This window comes from Miniopterus schreibersii, assembly GCF_964146895.1.
Source record: "Miniopterus schreibersii genome assembly, chromosome: 5".
Taxonomy (NCBI): domain Eukaryota; kingdom Metazoa; phylum Chordata; class Mammalia; order Chiroptera; family Miniopteridae; genus Miniopterus; species Miniopterus schreibersii.
Window position 1 is genome coordinate 4,370,076 of NC_138106.1, and position 19,558 is coordinate 4,389,633.

General features: G+C 59.4%; 1 protein-coding gene across 3 annotated transcripts; it reads left to right on the plus strand.

Moving 5' to 3' along the window:
• Positions 1-653: 653 nt before the first annotated feature.
• On the plus strand, positions 654-18,698 carry CBS (cystathionine beta-synthase). 3 transcript variants are annotated; one of them, XM_081137772.1, is made up of 17 exons: positions 677-783; positions 2,235-2,436; positions 4,838-4,944; positions 7,495-7,629; positions 8,815-8,894; positions 8,981-9,115; positions 9,627-9,696; positions 10,882-10,973; positions 11,563-11,688; positions 12,330-12,414; positions 13,091-13,196; positions 14,191-14,268; positions 14,442-14,576; positions 15,030-15,138; positions 15,962-16,046; positions 16,389-16,430; positions 17,845-18,698. In XM_081137772.1, the coding sequence occupies exons 2-17, from the start codon at positions 2,243-2,245 to the stop codon at positions 18,000-18,002; spliced, it is 1,737 nt and encodes a 578-aa protein (XP_080993898.1). In that variant the 5' UTR covers positions 677-783; positions 2,235-2,242; the 3' UTR covers positions 18,003-18,698. The 3 variants fall into 3 exon arrangements, with proteins under 3 accessions (XP_080993897.1, XP_080993898.1, XP_080993896.1); XM_081137770.1 differs by lacking the exon at positions 677-783 and adding an exon at positions 945-1,199; XM_081137771.1 differs by lacking the exon at positions 16,389-16,430 and having other exon boundaries at positions 654-783.
• The last annotated feature ends 860 nt before the right edge of the window (positions 18,699-19,558 follow it).

Consider the following 19,558-nt stretch of genomic DNA (forward strand, 5'->3'; position numbering starts at 1 on the left):
CTGACCCGCCCGCCCCCCGCGGTCCACCCGGAGCCCAGGGGCTGAGCGCCCGCCGGGTGCGCGCGGGGCAGCCGCAGCTTTGGGCCCCTGCGGGCCCGAGGCCAGAGGGCGCGAGCGAGGGGTCCCCAGCCGCGGGGGCCAGGGCCGGCGTAAGGGGACCCGGGGAGCCGGGATACTTGTTGAGGCTCATGCTGAGGGCCCTGCGAGCCCTTCCCCTCTCCAGGCCGCGCGTTTAAATCCACCCACAGGTGTTTACCGCGCCGCGCGGAGCGAGCGGTGACCCAAGTAAAGCGGCATCGGGACGTCGGTTCCGAGCGTCCGCACAGCCCGGAGGCCGCGGTTCTGGGAGGTGCCCGGGGCCACCGGGTCAGGGGGGGGCAATGGGGGCCCGGGGCCGGCGGTTGCGTCAGCCGGGGGTGGGAGACGGGGGCTGGGCAGCGGGGAGGGGGGGTCCAGCCCGCGACTGAGCATGGGGGGAGGGGTGGGGACAGGGGCCCCGGGACGCGTGGGGTCTGGGGCGGGCTGGGCGGCCCGGGCGCGGGAGGAGAGGAGCGGGGCCCCCGCGGGCGGTGGAGGCGGGGCGGGGGCGGGGGCGGGGCGGGGCGCAGCACCTCGGGATTGGCCGCGCGCCCACCCTCCGCCCCCGCCTCTCGGCCAATCGCGGCCCAGCCGCTCCGGCCGCAGGGTCCGTGCGCCGCCGCCCGCTCGGGTCTGGTCTTCGCGCCCCAGCCGTCCGGCCGCCGCTCCCGCGCCCCGCCGGCCGCCCTTCCGCGCTCGGCCCAGGTGAGCCCCGCTCGGCCGCGGCCCGCCCAGCCCCGGGCCGCGGGGCAGCCTCGGGCCCCAGGTCGCCCCCCGCCCCCCGCCGGAGTTGCATCATCCGCGGGCGCGCGCGGCGGAGCCGGGCCGGCGCCCCCTCCCCGGCGCCCGGGACCCTCCCTGCCGCGAGGTCGCGCAGCCCTGGAGCCGGGGCGCAGGGCCCACGTGGCCCGGGACCGCCACCCAAACTCCGGGCCGCGGGCGCCGCGAGCCTGGGCGCGCCGCGCTGGGACCGGGAGGGGATTTCGGGGAGAAGAGCTGTCGTGGGGCCCGTCGCTCGGCACTGACTTTTCGCGGCGTTTCGGGTGGAAAGTGGCTCCGTCCGCGGCTCCTTCCCGCCGAGCGTGGGGGGGGGGGATGTAGCTGCGCGGGCAGCGGCCCAGGTGGGTGCCGGGGCGGGGCGCAAACCCTTCAGCCTCGGGGTTACTCCGGGATGTTTCTCCCAAACCGTGTCCCCAGGTGCCCCTCCCGGAGCCGGTGCGGGGCGCTGTCCAGACCCCCGTTTGGTCTCGGTCTCCCGCCTGGAAATCCTCACTTTTGAAGGCGGGTAGCTGGCCCTCCGCACCCTTGGCGCTAACCGGCCCTCCCCGGCTGCCCGGGCGCGCCCTGACCCCGGGAGGGTCCCCGGCCTAGGGCGCGGCGCCCCGCGAGCCGCCTCCCCACGCGCACGGTCGTCCGCCCTCGGGCAGCCGAGCCTGGCAGCCGGCCAGGGCCTGCGAGCTGGGACCTGCGGCGCCAGCAGAGCGCCTTTGGGCCCGCGGACCAGATCGGTTGCGATCCGCGTCCCCGGCAGCCCCTTGCCTGGCTGGAGGTTGCTGCAGGGCGAGGCGAGGCGCCCAGGAAATGCTGCCCAGCGAGCGCCCGCCGGCCGGGGCACTGCCAGGCGGTGGGGTGGGCACGGGGCGGGGGGCCCATCACAGGACGGGGCGGGGGCTTCTGCAAAATGGAAGAATCCCCTCCCCAGGGGCCAGGCGCGGGGCAGAGGGAAGAAAGGCTCTGTTCGCTCATCCCAGGGGCTTGGCCCAGCGTTTCACCCTATGGCTGTGCCACATTTTGTATATCCCCTCGTTCCTTGATGGACACTTGCTTTGTCTGCACGTTTTAACTACTGTGAATAGTGTTATTATGAATGTGGTGTGGAAATGCCTGTTTCCATTTTTTTATTTTTATTTTTTGATAGATGTCTAGGAGTGGAATTGTGGGGATAGTTTTATGGTTAACCTTTGAGAAACCACCACATTTGTCCAGAGGCCCCCCCACCCCCGTGTTTTTGTGCCTGTACTTGCTGAGCTTTCTGAATGAGCGGAGCCCTGCACCCAGGGGGGCGGGTGAGCAGAGGTCCCTGGGCCCGGCAGGCTCTTCTGCAGCGTTTGGGAATGGCCCGGACAGATGACTTCTCTTCCCCGTCTCTCTGATAGATTGCAGCATGCCTTCCGAGACACCCCAAGCAGAAGAGGGGGCAGCAGGGTGCCCCCACCTCTCAGCAAAAGGGAGCCTGGAGCAGGGGCCTCCTGGGGACGACACCAAGGATCGCGTGTGGATCCGGCCCGATGCCCCGAGCAGGTGCTCCTGGAAGCTGGGCAGGCCCATCACCGACTCTCCACATCACCACACTGCCTTGTAAGTCCCTGTTTACGATCACAAGGTGGTTCATCCCTTCCCTGGAGGGGAGGAGTTTGTTACCTGGACGCCACAGAGCCATGTGGACTTGGGGTGTCACCCATCCCCCTGGCAGTCACTGCGATGGGTGGTGAGCTGCAGGCACTGTATAGATGAGTCCACCGAGGCTCAGAGAGGCCAAGGCTTGTTTGCACTGTAGCCCAGCACCTAGGTCAGTGCCCAACAAGAGTAGGTGCTGAACCCATAAATGGAAGTGCCCAAGTCTCCGCTGTGAGTGGCGGGTAGAGGTGGGGCTTCTAACGCAGGCCTGTCTTGCTGCAGGCTTGTGTTTGAGGTGAGTATGCGTATTTTCAACAATCAGGATCCTGCCGGCACCTTTCTACTTAACTCTAAGTCGTAAACATTTCTCCCGGTCATGAACTGTTTTCCGACAGTGAGCTCTTTTTGAGGCTGGACAGAGACAATCGGATGAATAAACCATAATTTCTTAAGCCCTCCAGGGGGACTTAATGTAGCCGTTACCTGCATAACTACAATAGAAGCCATACACATTCGTGTAGTCGGCCCGTCTTTGTTAAGTGCCTACTGTATTTTGTGTCCTGTTCTAGGTGCTCGAGATCTATCTGGGCAAAGGGGAAAAAAGAGACAAAATCTCAACCCATTGCGAAACAACTCGAGCTCACGAAATCTTAGCATTATCTCTATCTCTGTAGTATAATCTCCCAGAGTCTAAGACTGTGCCTTTTGGGTGTTTGGCTCTTACTCTGTATAAGCTGCTATTCCTACATTCGTGATTATTGATTTTATTTTTTAATGAGATTTATTCTTTTTTTTTTTTTGAAACTCAGGGATATTTTTTCCATTGATTTTTAGAGAGAGTGGAGGGGAGGGAGAGAGAGAGAGAGAAACATGGAGGTGAGAGCGAGACGACTGGCTGCCCCTTGCACGTGCCCCAGGGCCAGGGATCAACCCTGCAACCCAGGCACGTGCCCCTGACCGGGAATCGTCTCTAACCCCTGAGCCAAACTGGCCAGGGCATGATTATTGATTTTAGAATCAGAACTGGGAGGTGGAGAAAGGGGTGCACTCCTCTGGGGGCCAATAAACAGAAATGGAAATTTACAAACCCAGAAGCTCCAGGCGTCAAGCATATCTCAGTGCTGGGCTCTTGGGAAACCAAGTTGGCCAGTGGCCCAACAGGATGAGCCCCCGGTGCCAAAACAAACTGAGCAGCGGGTGGAAGCCAGAGTTAGGCTCCAGAGGAGAGACCAGGCCCCCGAGGGGTGGGTGTTCTCACTCAGTCCTTGGGGGGTAAGGTCACCCTGCTCTCCAGGTGGGAAGGCAGCGTGACACCTGCCCCTCACCTCCTGGCCTAATGACCCCTCCTTAGAAGCCCTGAAGGGGTTGATGATCCCATCCAGGAGCTCGGAGCCCTGCGCCACTTGTCCCAGTTCAGGTACCTAGTTTTGAGCTGGGCTCAGGTCCAAGTCAGGCTGGAGCTTACCTGCTAGGAGAACACTAAACCAAGATCCCCTGGAGGGGACAGCCCTTGGGGTCCTGACTGTGAGAGGTGACCTGGCAGGTGGGGTGGGCTTAGAAAGAGGGCCAGAGTGGGAGCCTCGGGAGAGGGGCAGGCAGGACCTTATCCCTGGTACGGAGTTTGGATATTATTCTAAGATGCTGTGGGGTTGTCCTGCCAGAGGCTGTCAAAATGAAAGCGACTGGGAGGTGATCCAGGGCCACCCCTGGTAAATTCGCTTCCCCAGGTCCTGCCATGATCACCTCAGGCAAGACTCTCAGGTGACTGAGTCGGGAACCCCGAGTCCTCTGTCTGTCCACCACCCCCTGCCTGGTGGTGGGTGGGCCTCAGCCTCCAGCTGGTATGACCTTTGCCCCCCACCAGCCCTCCAGTCCCTCCCCCACGGACTGGTGTTTACCTCTGTCCGGCCTTGGCTTTAAGTAGTTAATGAATCAACCCCCGGCGCGGCCCTAAGAACCTGGCCTCCAAAGTGGGGTCAGGAGCCCTTTGCCCCCCAGCCCAGGCTCTCCCTTCACCCTGACACCCTGCCTTTGGCCTGGCTGTCCTTTCAGCTCCTTGCCACATTGGAAGGGGGCAGGTGGATGCCAGCTTGTCTGCGTGGCTGACTGTTTGGGCCCCTGAGGTGGAATGCAGCATTTTTCACCTGTCTCAGAGTCCCTGGGGAGCGGGACCAGCGCGATTGTCTCCCATACACGCCCCGACCGGGGATCAAACCCGAAACCTTTTGATGTAGGGGACGACTGTCCAACCAGTTGAGCCACCTGGCCAGGGCAGTTCTTTGATTACTTAAAAGAATGTGCTGGGCTGCCAAGGCTGGTACTGTTTTGTTTTTCTGAGTAATGATGGACTCCTCTGTTTTAGGGCAAAGTCCCCCAAAATCTTGCCAGATATCCTGAAAAAAATTGGAGATACCCCCATGGTGAGAATCAATAAGATCGGGAAGAACTTTGGCCTGAAGTGTGAGCTCCGTGAGTACCTGCTCCGTCCATTCTGCGCTCTGCCCAGCCAGCTCAGTGTCCCTGGGGGTGCGGGATAGGCCCCTTAGGCCCCTTAGGGTTAATGAGTGGCCAAGACTGGGTCAGGTAGATCAGGAAGAATGTACAACAGGGTCGTGTGCTAGAGAGCGACCGAGCGGGAGTGTCAGCAGAGAGGTGACCTTGTTACCAGAAAGGGGCCCTGGCCCTGAGCCGGTCTGCCTACGCCAGTTGGTAGTGGGTGGGTGGGTTCTTGACTTCATGCAGGAAAAATTTCACAACACGAGTCCCAGGTGAATTTTAGAGGGTGTTTATGAAAGCTGGGGACTGAAACAAGAAAGGGCTGGGGAAATGAGCCTAGGCTGGGCTGCTTTGGCTCACCAAGAAATCAGAGAAAAGGGGGCCTTGGGGACAGGCTCAGGGGTTTGCCTGGGATGAATTGCTGCTGCCCTTTGCTGCCCTGGTTGCAAGCGGGGTGGAGTCCCTTAGAGTTTAGGAGATGCACGCCCCAGGGGAAGGGGAGGGAAGCGGAGGGGGGAGGGGAGGGAAAGCACCACCCTGGGACCTTGGTTTTGATGGGTTTTAAAGGCTGGTTGTTTAGGGAAGGATCTCAATAGAATATTCATCAGCTTTGTGCCTAAGCACCAAAGTGAGATTTATCCCCTTAACTTCACCTGCCCTTGGGTGTGGGTGGCAAAGGGCACTAACTGGATTTCTGTTGTCTGTCTCCCTGAGTGGGGTGATTTAAGCTCTTTACCCTCTGGTTGGGGAGGAGATATGCAAACCCTTTGCTCTCAAGTGTCCTTGGTTTAGGGAAGATGGGATTTACTAGGTGCCTCAGTTTCCCTATTCCGCTAGTCCTGGCTTACTGGCCTGTCTCACCGGTGAGCTGAGGCCTGAGCGTGGGAGGGAGCGTGTGGAGCCCTGGGAGGCCTGTTCTGGCTGGTGTCACAGGCAAACCTGGGACAGGAAGGCGGGTGATGTCACCTGGACGGAGCAGGGGGAGGCCCCGAGCCCAGCAGTACGGGGCTGGCTTAGACTTTTCTGGGGAGGAGCAGACACGCTGCCACCGGGGTGATGTGAGGACAGGACTGTTTTCGTGATGAGGGTCTCAGTCATCACCTGGGCAGGAAGTGGTTATCTCAGTGTTTGGCTGGTTTTGTGGGGACAGACAGTTCCTCCATCACTTACGAGACAAAGAGTGGGAATCTGGCCTTATCTGTCATCTGGGGAAGGAACTGCTTTGCAGGAAGTGGTTTCTAGGAACAAAAGGGGGGGGTCTTCACTTTCCCCCTCTTCAGGGCAGAGAGCCCGAGTAGAATGTAGACGGCCACTTTGTCACAGAGGAAACAGCAGAGGCAGATGCCCTAGAGGGGACCACGCACTCTGGGGTGGGGTCGCCTGAGAGGACAGGTCACCTCAAGGGGGAGCCAGGCCTTGAGGAAGTGGCACCACTCGGGAGGGACTGAGGCCTCGGGCCCATTCCCCTGAGGGCGTCATCAGCAAAGCCGTCCCTCCTCCGGTCTGGGGGAAGAATTCTCTAAGAAGCAATGAGTAGTGCACGCTGCTGGGGGTGCCCTGGAGACCCCCACGGCCCAGGCCTGCTCTGTGCTCTTTCCTCACGTAAGAGAGATGTGGGCCCCTGCATCCAAGCGTGGCAGTGGCCCCAGTGTAGGTTCTGGTGTGCTCATTTCACACGTGGACAAACCGAGGAGGCTTTGTCACATGGCTTGCCTGAGGCTGTCAGCTGGCCCGCTGGATCCCGGCTTCAATGCTGGCACACCCTCAGGCTAGTTAGAATTATCTAACTCAATAATTCAAGTGTGAGACCAGAAGGGTCCTGGGTGCAGGCCTGCTCAGCAGTCAGGCATTTGGGAGCCCCTCCCCTGCACACAGGTGCATGTACACACACGTGCACACAGACCCCCACACGGTCCCAGCAGGGGCCTCTCCTGGCTCCAGGGGACGGCTGGGTGGAGGTGGGATTTCAGAAACCAGGACAAACTGGGTCAGAGGTTGTGCTGTGGGTGTCCTAGGCTGGCCCAGTCTTCAGATCCCATTTGGTGCAGTACCTCCCTCTTTCTGTAAACACCACATATTTCTAGGAGAAGGGAGGGAGTCGTTCAAAGGGAAGAGCAGAGCAAAGACCTCAGGCAGGAAACCACACCGTGTTCGCTGGGCAGGGAGGAGTGGTGGGGAGCCTTTGTCGCTCTAGTGTCGCTGGGCAAGGGCGTCTCCCAGGGGCGGACCGTGAGCCCAACGGCTGTATGCCCAGTGGGCTCCTGTTGGCCATGCTGGAGGGGGCTGTGACCCATCCACCCAGTGGGGGCTCCTTGCGCCTCCGTCTCATTCCCTCGGGGTTGCCCCGCGGTCCTCCGCAGGTGGGAGGAGCACCGCCAGCTTTGGGGGGGTGGGGAGTGGAGAGAGGGGTCGATGTACAGAGCCAGGGAAGACCAGGCCTGCCCTGCACGGGCTGGGTCAGGCGGGGGAAGGGGACAGTTAGGGGTCCAGGTTGTTCCTGCCTCATTCGTCTCTGGCTCCCAGTGGCCAAATGCGAGTTCTTCAACGCGGGCGGGAGCGTGAAGGACCGGATCAGCCTGCGCATGGTCGAGGAGGCCGAGCGGGCCGGGACCCTGAAGCCGGGGGACACCATCATCGAGCCGACGTCGGGGAACACAGGTGCGTGCGGGGACAAGCCGGGCCTCCTGGCCGCCGCCTCCCGGCAGTTCGCTTGGTGCGAGCGCGTGCGTGCCGCTGTGCCGCGCCCCCTTCCCCCGGCGCCTTGCAGTCGCCCCGTCGGTGTCCGGTGCTCCGTGAGCAGCACCCGCAGATTCCCTCGCAGCCCCAGGCAGGGTTTGCAGGGTGGCTCCCCCGAGGCCTCTGCGTGGCCGCTCCTCTCCACGGGTCTGTCCTCACCTCTTACTCTGCGGACACCAGTCCAGTGGGATTAGGACCCACCCCAGTGACCCCATTTCACCTCCCCACCTCCTCAAACAGCCACTTTCTGAGGTGACGGGGGTGGGACTTCAACCTAGGAATTTCGGAGAACACAGTTCAGCCCATAGCACTCTGCCGTCTGGCCCCCGAATCCATGTCCTCCTCGCATGCAGAATACATTCCCTCACCCCAGGGGCCCCCGCAAATCCTAACGCACCCCAGCATCAACTCCGCTGTCCAAGGTCTCGCCTCAGTCTCTTCTCGTCAGATGTGGGTGAGGTTCCTCCTGAGGCAGGTTCCCCTCCAGCTGTGAACCTGACAAGTCCTGAGCTTCCAAAATACGATGGTGGCACAGGCACAGGACAGACACCTCCGTGGCGAAGGGAGAAACCGGACAGACGGAGGGGTGCCCGGTCCCCAGCAAGTCTGAAACCCTAGCTGGGCAAATCCCGCCGGGCAGGTTCCATTGGATCCTAAGACCTGAGGGGAATCTTTGGCTCTAAGTTCCGTCCTCTGGACAGTGGCCCTGACTCTTTGCCCCTTTGGGACCAGGGAGGAGGCTGGCCCACCGAGCCCTGCCTGCCTTCGGGGCCACCTTCCCTTTCCGTGAAGGGCGCCTGTGCTCACCCACCGCCGGTGCGCAGCATTTGCTCTCACTGCTATTGCTCTAAGCACCCAGGACGTGGCGTGGGCACCCAGCAAAAGCTGGAGGCATTGCAGTTCATGTTTGCACCCCAGCTTTTCCTCCCTGTGAGCACACTTCCCTTTGTCTCAGAATTCTCTCTCTCACCCCAGAGGGCAGAGGGGACAATGCGGGGCTTCTGGGAATCCTGCAGTGCCCTCTCCCTGGGCCTTCGGGGCTTGTCTCCAGCGTCCCCTGTGGCTGCAGGCGCTTGGGGCAGGGTCTCACCCGCATGCTGTCCCCAGGGATCGGGCTGGCCTTGGCTGCTGCGGTGAAGGGTTATCGCTGCATCATCGTGATGCCCGAGAAGATGAGCATGGAGAAGGTAGGTGGCGGGCCAGCCTCCTCCCGGGACCCCGGCCCCAGCTCGAGAGGCCAGCGGGTGGGTAAAGGCTCGGCCTCCCTCTGCAGGTGGACGTCCTGCGGGCCCTGGGGGCTGAGATCGTGAGGACACCCACCAATGCCAGGTTTGACTCCCCCGAGTCGCATGTGGGGGTGGCGTGGAGGCTGAGGAACGAGATCCCCAATTCTCACATCTTGGACCAGGTGAGGTTCGGGCCCTGGGGTGAGCGCGCTCCTGAGGGGTCCGTGCCGGGGTGTGGGGGTGGTGCCGCATTTGCAGCAGGACTGGGGGCTGCTAAGGGGACTGACAGTGAGTGGCACGTGGTCGCTGGCTTCTCCCGGCCAGGTAGGGCCTCCAGCCTGTGGCCAGTAGATTGGCCCAGCCTCTGGCTCTGCTTCGGGCTCAGTTCATCGCGCTTGGTGAGGATCCTGGAAGCCTCTGCAGGTGTAAAATGCACAGAAACCTTTTACTGGAAGCTCTTCTTTCTCACTCATTTCGCTCCTGGTTAATTCAGAAATTGCATCTTCTGAAGAGCTGGGTTTCATGTTTTGTGCCTGTTGAGGCTCCTAAAACTGCCTGTGCCATTGGCCTCTTCTCTGAGCCGCTGGAATCCTCACTGGCTTGCACCGAACTGTTTGCCTGCTGCCCTATGGCTGCTGCTTTGTCCGTGTCTTTGACCTTCACTCACAGCCCCTTTGCTCTCTTTCCATTCAGTACCGAAACGTCAACAACCCCATTGCTCACTACGATAGCACGGCCGAGGAGATCCTGCAGCAGTGTGACGGTGTGTACTTCCATCCTGACCCCTCTGTCCATCTTCACTGCTTCGCTCCCTGGTTGCCTGGGAGTGTACAAATCACTTACCCACTCCTTGGTAAACTCCTATTCATCCTTCAAAACCCAGACCAAATGTCCCCTCTCTGCAATGCTGTCTAGAGCATTTCTCTAGAACAGTTTCCTGCCTCTGTTGTGCTCTCTTGGACTTTGCGTGAGCCTCTTCTAAACACCAACTATATCATGCAGTCGTATTTGTCTACCCAGCCTTCTGTCCTCCAGAGCTGTAGAAGCTCCTGAGTCAGGGAGTGAGTGTGTCCTAGGCTGGCGTGTCCTTGGCTCACAGCTGGGCTTCATGTTGCTGAGTAGCACTGGGTGTCAAGCCCCAACTTGGGCATTAAATTCCATATTCAGGTTTTCTCATTTCCGGAGCCCGGGTGGTGGTGTCACCCATTAGCTTACTCTCTGTACAGACGTGACGTGAGGCTCCTGGAACATTTCCACACAGCTGGTGCCAAGGCCCGTGGGGTTGTGATGTTTTCTGAGGGGCTGTTTCCCCTAAGAGATTTCAGGGGATGCTTGCCTGGCCGCCCGTCTGGAGTCCAGTGTTGGCACTGGCCTAAGTGCAGCCTTGTTCCACGCCCGGGAGCCGGGCGGTGAGGTCCAGGCGTTTGCTCACCAAGGTTTTACGGGTGAGAATTCTCTCCTTTGGCAAAAACAGCCTCCGCCTCGGTACCGGGGCCCGCGTGGACTTGTCTGAAGGATTCCTGGGCTGGCGCTCGGCAGCGGGAGAGCCCAGGTGATTTCTGAGCCAAGCCTGAGTGATTTATTTGTTTCCTTTATAGCTCAGTTCACTTATTCGCAGCGTCCAAAACCAGACAGCAGAAGAAGGCGCGAGAGGCGCCTCCCTGCCCCCCGTCCCCCAGGCAGCCCCACGTCTGTCCTCCCTGTGCCTCCAGATGGGCTTTACACCAAATAGAGACTCAGTGGCCGAGTGTCATTTAGCCGAGACTTAAATGCAGCTCACGGGGCCCCTTGACCCAGTGACGGGTGTTTCGTAAAGATGGACTGTGATGCGAGGCTGTGGAAACCGGAGCACAGCTCTCTTGGCCTTGATAACGTGCCTTCATCTTGGTCGAGTAGCTTTTCACTTACTATTTGGATGTTCCTCCTGATACGGCTTCTCCCCCATCAGGGAAGCTGGACATGCTGGTGGCTTCGGCGGGCACAGGTGGCACCATCACAGGCATTGCCAGGAAGCTAAAGGAGAAATGTCCTGGGTGCAAAGTAAGTGGCCCGGGGCTGCCAGGGGGGTGCGGGCCCTGCCGGGGAGATAGAGGAATCCAGTGACCAAATGAGCTGGGGGCGGGAGCCGATTTGGGTGCCTCCAAGTATCATTGAGAAGCTCTAAGCCTTCAGGTTCAGGTCCTGCGTCTGCCCCACCCGGGGCTCCGAGAGGCGGGGAGGGGCACTCGATTTGGAGTTGAGTGGGCCCGGGGCAGGGGTCCTAGAAATTCCTGGCGGTGGCGCTGAGCCCACTTCCTCCCTCTGGCTGCTTCTCTGCTGTCCAGGAAGAGGCCAGTGCCCAGCACTGCTGTTCCCAGGGTTCCACTGTCCCCCAGGGCGGTGTGCCAGGTGGTCCTGGGACCTTCTGTGCAGGGGGGACTTCCCCGGTGAACCACTTCCCCCAGCCGTCCCCTGGAGTTGTAATCACTCCAGCTCCCCAGTTTCTGGGTTTCGAGTCTTGCCCCGGAGCTGGGAACAAGACCTGCACCCCACGGGCAGATCATTAGGGGTGGTCTTGGCTTCCGATGATAGCCGGGCACGTCCGCGTTACACTTGCTGGACACGCGCCCCGACCCTGCCCCCTCTGTAGATCATCGGGGTGGATCCCGAAGGCTCCATCCTCGCGGAGCCCGAGGAGCTGAACCGGACGGAGCTGACAGCCTACGAGGTGGAAGGGATCGGCTACGACTTCATCCCCACGGTGCTGGACCGGCAGGTGCGTGGGCCGCGGTCACTGCTTCCAGCTCAGGCCGCCCTTTGCCCAGCTTGCGCGTCTGCATGGCTGGCTGACCACCGGTGCCCGGCCTGGCTCCTCCTGGGAGGCGGGGGCAGAGACACACCCCTGTACGAGCAGGTGGAGGAAGCGTAGTGTCGAAGGTCAGACTACCCCGTATCCAAGTAGCGAGGTGACCCTGCTGGGCAAAGACTCCCAGGAGGTTTGGCTTTGCCCGTGTGCACAGCTCGGTCCCCCGCAGAGGGAGGGAGCTCGGATGGCTGAGGAAGGGGAATGTGGGAGAGGTAAGGACCCCAGAACAGGCCCCTCCTAAGGACCCACAAGGGGGCATCATTCTGAGGGACGCAGAGTCCAGCCGGCAGGACATACGGCCGTGCGGCGGGAGCCGGGGGCAGTTTTAGTGTCCCCGTGCAGAGTGCGCCGGACCAAGGAGAGGTAGAAAGTTCTGGGTTTGTAGATGTGAGTCTCAGGCCCCAGAGCAGGGGCAGGGCTGTGTCTGCCGAGGGTCACAGCTACCTGGACCGAGGTCATCCGTGAGGTTGGGAACAGCTGTGGGGCCCCCACCCCTCCGGCACACCTGCCCGAGCCCCTCCTGGAGCCGGCAGTCTGGGTCCTGCCTGCAGGTGGTGGACAAGTGGTTCAAGTGCAACGACGAGGAGTCCTTTGCCTTTGCCCGCATGCTGATTGCGCAGGAGGGCCTGCTGTGCGGTGAGTGGCGGCAGGCGCTGGGGCCGCGGCCGGGGTGCAGAGGACAGGTGGGCGCTTGCCTTCTGCCAGCTTCCAGTCCGGGTGCTAAAGGACACCCTCATGAGGGTGGCAGCTTCCCCGGGGCCGTCCGTCCACACCAACCCCCTGGGAGAGCAGCTGGCCTGTCCTCCAGATCAGTGGTCACTCCACAGGCGAGACAGGAGTGCCCTTTCACAGTGCGACCAGAGCCCCGGGTCAATATTCCTGGGGTCCTGGGGTCCCTGCGGTCCATGCGCTTTGCCTTCTGTGCGTCACAGCCCTGCTGAGAATGGGCCATGGCATGGAGCCCCGAAAAGGGTCTGGGGATTCGGGGAGCCTGACAGCTGGACAGCAAAGGGAAGCAGCTGTTGGCTTTGCACTTGGCACACTCATCAGTGGGGGCCGGGGTGTGGCCCCCGGGAGGCGACCTGGCAGCACTGTCATTGGTGCATGTGTTTTGGGGCCAGAGATCTCAGGACTCTTATTTTTTCAGGGGCTCCCCATCAGTGGGGGTCCAAGGCTGGGTGGGGTGCTGGGAGAGGCTGGAGGGGTCCATCACCAGGGCTTCCATGGCCAGAAGCTGGGACAGGGCTCCTGCCAGCCCACTTCCCTCTGACGCCGGTGGGTCTGACTCCGGCCCTCGCGGCCCTCTCGGCAGGTGGCAGCGCCGGCAGTGCCATGTCAGTGGCCGTGAAGGCGGCGCAGGAGCTGCGGGAGGGCCAGCGCTGTGTGGTGATTCTGCCCGACTCTGTCCGGAACTACATGTAAGAAACCTTCCTCCTCCCACCCCCAGGCCTATCCTTCCCTGGCACCCGCTTGGGTGCTGCAGTTGTTCCCGTTGCATCTCCCCTGAGATCTGGCAGCAGGGAGGCAGGGTGGGGCCAGGGCTGCAAGCTCTGCTCCCCCCCCCCCCCCGGGCCAGGGCTCCACCACGTCTCGGGAGCAGTTTTCTGGGCCTGCTTGCACAGGCCCGTCTTGCTCACAGGGGTGCAGGGTCGTCTCTCCCCACTACGTTGGTCCTCGGTCCACCTTTTTATTTATTCATTATTTTTAGATTTAATTTTATTTTTTATTTTTTCCTCTCTTCCATTCTGAAAAGACCAGCATCCTGCTGCATGGTCCACCTTGCCTTCTGGCCTGTTGGAAGATGCAACGTGTCACTTTATTTTTGCTTATTTATTTAAATTTATTGGGGGTGACATTGGTTAACAGGATCATACAGGTTTTGAGTGTACATTTCTGTTCCATGAGCTGTACATTGCATTGTGTGCCCACCATCCAAAGTCAAATCATCTTCTGTCACCGTATATTTGGCTCCCTTTCCCCTTTACTATCCCCCCACCCCTTCCAGTCCACCTTTTTAGAGCAGGTCCCTGGCAGCCCCCGAGGCCTGGTCTGGAGGTTTGACCCAAGTGGGTCGAGCTCCCCTGCTCCCTGTGGCTAAGCAGACGTGAGGGGGGCCGGGGAGGAGGTGCCGAGGGAGCCTGACGGGGCCGACAGCGAAGATTCCAGACCAGGCCCTGCTGTGCTCGAGCGCCTTCCTCCTGGTAGACCAGATGCCCCATGGACATGCCGTTCCCATGGGGACAGTAGAGTCTGGTTCCCAGGCCTCTTCCTGGAGCTCCAGCCAGCCTCTTGGGGGTCTCTCCTGGACCCCGTGGGGTCTGGGGAAGAGAATTGAGAGCTGTGCCCCTGGGTGCGGGCAGAGACGGCGGTGAGACCCTCCGCCAGGCCCTGCTGACCTCCTGGCGCCTGCAGGTCCAAGTTCCTGAGTGACAGATGGATGCTGCAGAAGGGCTTCCTGAAGGAGGATCAGCTCACGGTGAAGAAGCCCTGGTGAGGACACCACCCTGCAGGGACCCCCCAGAACCCGGGGTGGCTGCAGAGCACACGTCCCGGGAGCCTGGGGCGCCTGCGCTCTCCCCCGCGCCCGGCTGCTCGGCCCACGGTCTCCCTGTGTGACCTTGCCCTCATGTCACACCTGCCGGCTCACCGCCCTCTTCCCTCAGGTGGTGGCACCTCAGAGTCCAGGAGCTGAGCCTGTCGGCTCCGCTGACAGTGCTGCCCACGGTCACCTGTGAGCACACCATCGAGATCCTCCGGGAGAAGGGCTTCGACCAGGCGCCCGTGGTCGATGAGTCGGGGTCAGTCTCAGCCACCCCCTGGAAGGGCCTCAGTCATTCTGCATAGGGATGTCCACCCACTGGACACCTTGTTCCTGAGCGCTGGCCGGGGCGGGGGGCTGGCCGTATGAACCCCGCGTCCCACCCCACTGCACTAGTGTGAGCTCGGGAGGCAGGTGGCAGTAACTGGCCTTGCTCTGAGATGTCCAGTAGTGGAGGGCAGCTGACAAGTACTTGTCAGGTGGAAATACCCAAAGGACTCATCCGTTTACTGGATGGGCGGGTCCAGGGCAGGGCATCCGACCCCTGCCGTCTCCCTGCCACGTGTGGGTCCTCAGCAGATATCTGTTGAATTCTAAGAGTAATTCTGCATTTCGCCAAGGAGCACGCTGGTGCTGAGGGAGGCCGGCGGTGGGCGTGTTCTGTCTCGGGGGGGGCGGGGTGCACTAACCCTGCCCCTCCCCCCTCCGCCAGGGTGATCCTGGGGATGGTGACTCTGGGGAACATGCTGTCCTGCCTGCTCGCTGGGAAGGTGCAGCCGTCAGACCAAGTTCACAAAGTCCTCTACAAGCAGTTCAAACAGGTACGGCTCCGATTCGCTGGCGCTGTGGTGCCGAGACCTGCTTCTGTCCTTGAGGCCGGACACAGCGCTTCCTGTGCACCAGGGCCAGGTCCCCGGCCTCTGACCCTCTGCACCCCGTGCCAGCTAGGCCAGTGCTGGCTGCGCCCTCCTGGAGCCCACACACCTGAGAATTCGCCCCAGCTTTGCAAGCCCCCCGTCTCCATGAGGCTGGCCCACACCCACCATATTATGGCCGCGTCTGGGGGTCAGTTTCGTAACATTGGGCCCTCGCTTTTCTCTGTGAAGCATTAATTTAAGAACACCGGGCACGCCTAACGATTTAGTAAGAACTGGAATGTCCTGGGAGAAGTACCCTTGCTGTGCTGGGGATGGCCAGACCTCCAAGGTTGTCTGGGGACAGTGTTGGCCACCCTCTGACAGGCTTGAGCAGAGCCAACTGGACGCTGCTCTTGGTGTCCCTGAGGCAGTGCCATCGGGGTGTCCCTCTCTCTGGTCTCGGTTTCACACCTCCCTTCTCCGATCTCCCAGTGAGCGGGACTAGGGTTGAGCCCCAACCTAAGAGAGAACTTGACCTCTCTCCCTCCTGGTCTCTGTCTCTCTCTCACACACACAGCTGAAATGTCACCAGAATCCATATATTCTCGCCATTTCCATCCCCAGTGCCGTCACCTGTCATGTGGTCCCTGCAGTGCCCCCCCCCCCCATAACGAGGAGAGACGGCAGGAGCATACGCTGTCCACCTAGTTCAGGTCCCCTCATGCCCCTCTCCTCGGAGGGCCCGGCGGGCTGCCCCGGTGACCGCTGACAGCGGCCTCTCTTCCAGATCCGCTTGACGGACCCGCTGGGCGCGCTCTCGCGCATCTTGGAGATGGACCACTTCGCCCTGGTGGTCCACGAGCAGATCCAGTGTAAGTGGGGCTGGGGGCAGGGTGGGGAGCCTTGGAGGTGCTGGCCACCGAGGCCCGGTCCCAGGTGTCCATGTGCCCTTTGCTGCCATGAGTTCCTGTGGGGCGGCGAGGCCCTGTTGCCTCACAGGCGTTAAGAGTCAGTGGTGCTGACCCTCAGCCACCCCCAGCCTTGTGCTCTCAGAAGGACCCCTCTGTGGGCCAGGCCTGGGTGCCCATAAGGGTGAGGGTCGTAGGAATCATGAGAATCGGGAGTGCCCTGGAGCCTGCTCCCCACCCCCAGCTGAGGGTTGTCTCAAGGCCTGATGGCCAAGCCTAACCCCTCTCCCGTCCTTGGCTCCACAGCACGGGACCAGGCCTTGGCAGGAGTGGTGGGGGGGCCTGCAGGTATGTACGCCCGCTGTCTTCTTCGGAAATGGCTCTGCTGTCAGAACTCCGAGGGCAGAGGAGGGCGTCCGGCGTCCCAGACCCCAGAGCTGGTGGGGAGGGTTCCCTCATTTTTTAACATCCCCCAGAATGAATTCCAATTCGAGGGTCCATATATGAAGTGTCCGTGGGCACAGCCACGCCTGGTACCCTGTCCATGGCTGCCTTCCTGCTGTTGGCAGAGCTGCAGGGTTGTAACAGAGACTCTGGCCCTTTACAAAGGTGGCCGACTCCGCTGTGCACGAGTCTCCGAGGGTCAGGTTGCAGAAACAGCACAGACCACCCTCCCCTGCAGGGGACACACTTCTCCAAAGTGCTGCTTTCCCCTGAAGTCCCTGAAACGTGGGGAGCTCGTTTCCTCTGGGCTCCCCTTGTTATTTTCTGTGCTTTGATTGGGTCAGCAGGGTTCCTGGATCCTCTGTACCCCCCCACCCCTACCCTAGGGACAGGTGGCCATAAGGAGCTGGTGTGGGGTCTGGCAGGATAAAATGTGACCTGGGTACTTTCCACCCACCCCTCAGCTCCCCCAGGCTCTGTGCTTGACAACCTTCAGTCAGGGCTCTCCAGAAAAAGAGCCAGTGGGATGTGTGTATAGAAAGGACTGGCTCACATGACTAATTTGGCAGCTCCCATGATCTACAGGGGCAGTGGGCAGACTTGAGACCCAGGAAGAGCCATTGTTTCCGTTTGAGTCCACAAGCTGGGAAAGTCCTCTCTTACTTGGGAAGCATCAGCCTTTTTGTTCTATTCAGGCTTTCAACTGATTGGATGAGGCCCACCCACACCAGGGAGGGCAATCTGCTTTACTCAGTCTACCAATTCAAATGCTGATCTCATCCAGAAACACCCAGAATAATGTTTGACCAAATCCGGGCACTCTGTGGCCCAGTCAAGTAGAAACATCTCAACAATCCTCTCTGCTCTTCAGGGGGCCGGGGCTAGCATTCATTCTAAGCCCCGGAGAACAGCATGGGTTTGGAGACAATCACAGGCCAGAGATGTGAGCTGACAGCTCGTGGGTGTGCTTGGTGTAGGCATTTCACGCCTAGACTTGAGCCTTGGCACCCTGACAGCCCCACAGGCTGCTTTGAATCAGTGAGGCCCCCGGGCGTGCGGTCAGTGGGCATGGCTCAGAGAGATTAGCATGCTGCTCTCTACAGCTTCGCCCGGATGGCTCCCGTCAGAAGGCAGCTTTGTTGGGCTTCCGTGGGTGCTGCCTGGGTTCCCATAGCACACAGGTGCCTGTAGGCATTGGGGCAGGCTCAGGGCTGGTCCCCCAGGGCCACATTTTGTGGTCCAGCCTCTGACAGTGCCCGGGGTTGGGCGCTGCTCCATGTGGAGGTGCCTTTAATCCGCTGCCTTGTTCCCTCCCCAGATCACAGCCACGGGAAGTCCAGTAAGAGGCAGATGGTGTTCGGGGTCGTCACCGCCATTGACCTGCTCAACTTCGTGGCTGCCCGTGAGCGAGACCGGAAGACAAAGTCAGCAAGTGCCTTGGAACCCAGAGCTGGCGGGGCCGCAGCCCAGCTCTAAGCCCGCACACACCACCTGCTCTTTTGCTCTCACAAACACTAAACAACAAGCCTGTGTGCCGTTTAACTGCCTGGTGCTGGGCTTTGCCCCATTGCTATGGGCAGCAAGGAGCAGGTGTAGGTACTTAGCCCAAGGCCAGTGGAAATGTTAGTTTCCCTTTAATTAACACCTGACACGTGGGTGAATCTATGGTTTATTAGAATGTGCTTTTCTTTAACTCTCTTGAAAAATGTTTCAACAAGGAAATCTTATTAAAAGGGAACTCAGCCAGGTGGATGAACCATGCAAGGACTGGGGCAGAGTTGGCTAAAGCAGAGGGGGCGCCTTTTCCACAGAAGAATCCAGAAAGGGGAGCAGCAGAAAGGGGGCTCAGGAAGTGTGGATGGATTCAGTGGCCCTCACACAGCAGCGCTGAGTGCTCGGGGGTGGGTTGTTAGAGTCACTTGTGGGGTATTTTTAATTGAAGTGAAATTCACATACCTAAAATGAACACATTTTTAATGTACAATTCAGTGACATTTATTACATTCACGATGTTCAGCCACCACCTCTGTCAAGTTCCAAAACATTTGATCACCCCCTTAAGCAGTCACCCCGTCCCCCCTTCCCGACTCTCCTGGCAACCACTACTCTGCTTTCTGTTTCTATATGGATTTACCTACTTGGGATACTTCAGATAAATGGGATCACACAACCTAGGGTCTTTTGTGTCTGGCTTATTTCACGTAACACGTTTTCTGCGTTCACTTTGTAGCAGGTATCAGTACTTTATTCTTTTTTATGGCCGCACAGTCCACTGCGTGGATATGCCACACTGTTTATCCACTCATCAACTGATGGGTACTTAGGTTGTTTCCACTCTCTGGCTGTTGTGAATTGTGCTATGAACGTTCATGTACAAGTATTGGTTTGAACGACTTTGCAAATATCTTCTCCCATTCAGTCGGGTGTCTTTTCTCTTTCTTGATGATAAGCTTTGGGGCACAACAGTTCTTAATTTTGATGAAATCCAATTTATTTTTTTCTTTTGGAATTCTACTTAAGGACTCTTTGCCAAATCCAGGATCATGAAAATGTGCTATTTTCTTCTAAGAGTTTTATACTTTTAGCTCAAAGCTGGCTCATTATGAATGAATTTTTGTACATGGTGTGAGGTAGGGGTCCACTGTCATCCCTTTACATATGTGGACATCCATTTGTTGAAGAGACATTTTTTCTCCACTGACTGGTCTTGGCACTCTTGCTGAAAATCAATTGGCCATAGATGTATGGCCTTGTTTCTGGACTCTCAGCTCTATTCCGTTGGTCTGTATGTTTATCCATGTGCTGGTGCCACACCGTTTTCATTACTATAGCTTTGTAGTAAGTTTTGAAATCAGGAAGTGTGCAGTTCTCCATCTTCATTTTCAATATCGTTTTTAGAAATCATGATGCACCATGATGTATTTTTCTTCATGTTTTTTATATTTGCAATTCTTTGAAATTCTTTAAAATTCTCCAGGAAGGAAAAAGAAAAGAAAAAGAAAGGAAATAATTCAAGAAGCTGCCCCAGACTG

Excerpts from the sequence above, each read along its gene's own strand:
- CBS (XM_081137772.1), top strand. The coding sequence starts at position 2,243 with ATGCCTTCCGAGACACCCCAAGCAGAAGAGGGGGCAGCAGGGTGCCCC. Across the intron at positions 9,697-10,881 it reads GATCCTGCAGCAGTGTGACG|GGAAGCTGGACATGCTGGTG; the intron begins GTGTGTACTTCC and ends CTCCCCCATCAG. Across the intron at positions 11,689-12,329 it reads CCACGGTGCTGGACCGGCAG|GTGGTGGACAAGTGGTTCAA; the intron begins GTGCGTGGGCCG and ends TCCTGCCTGCAG.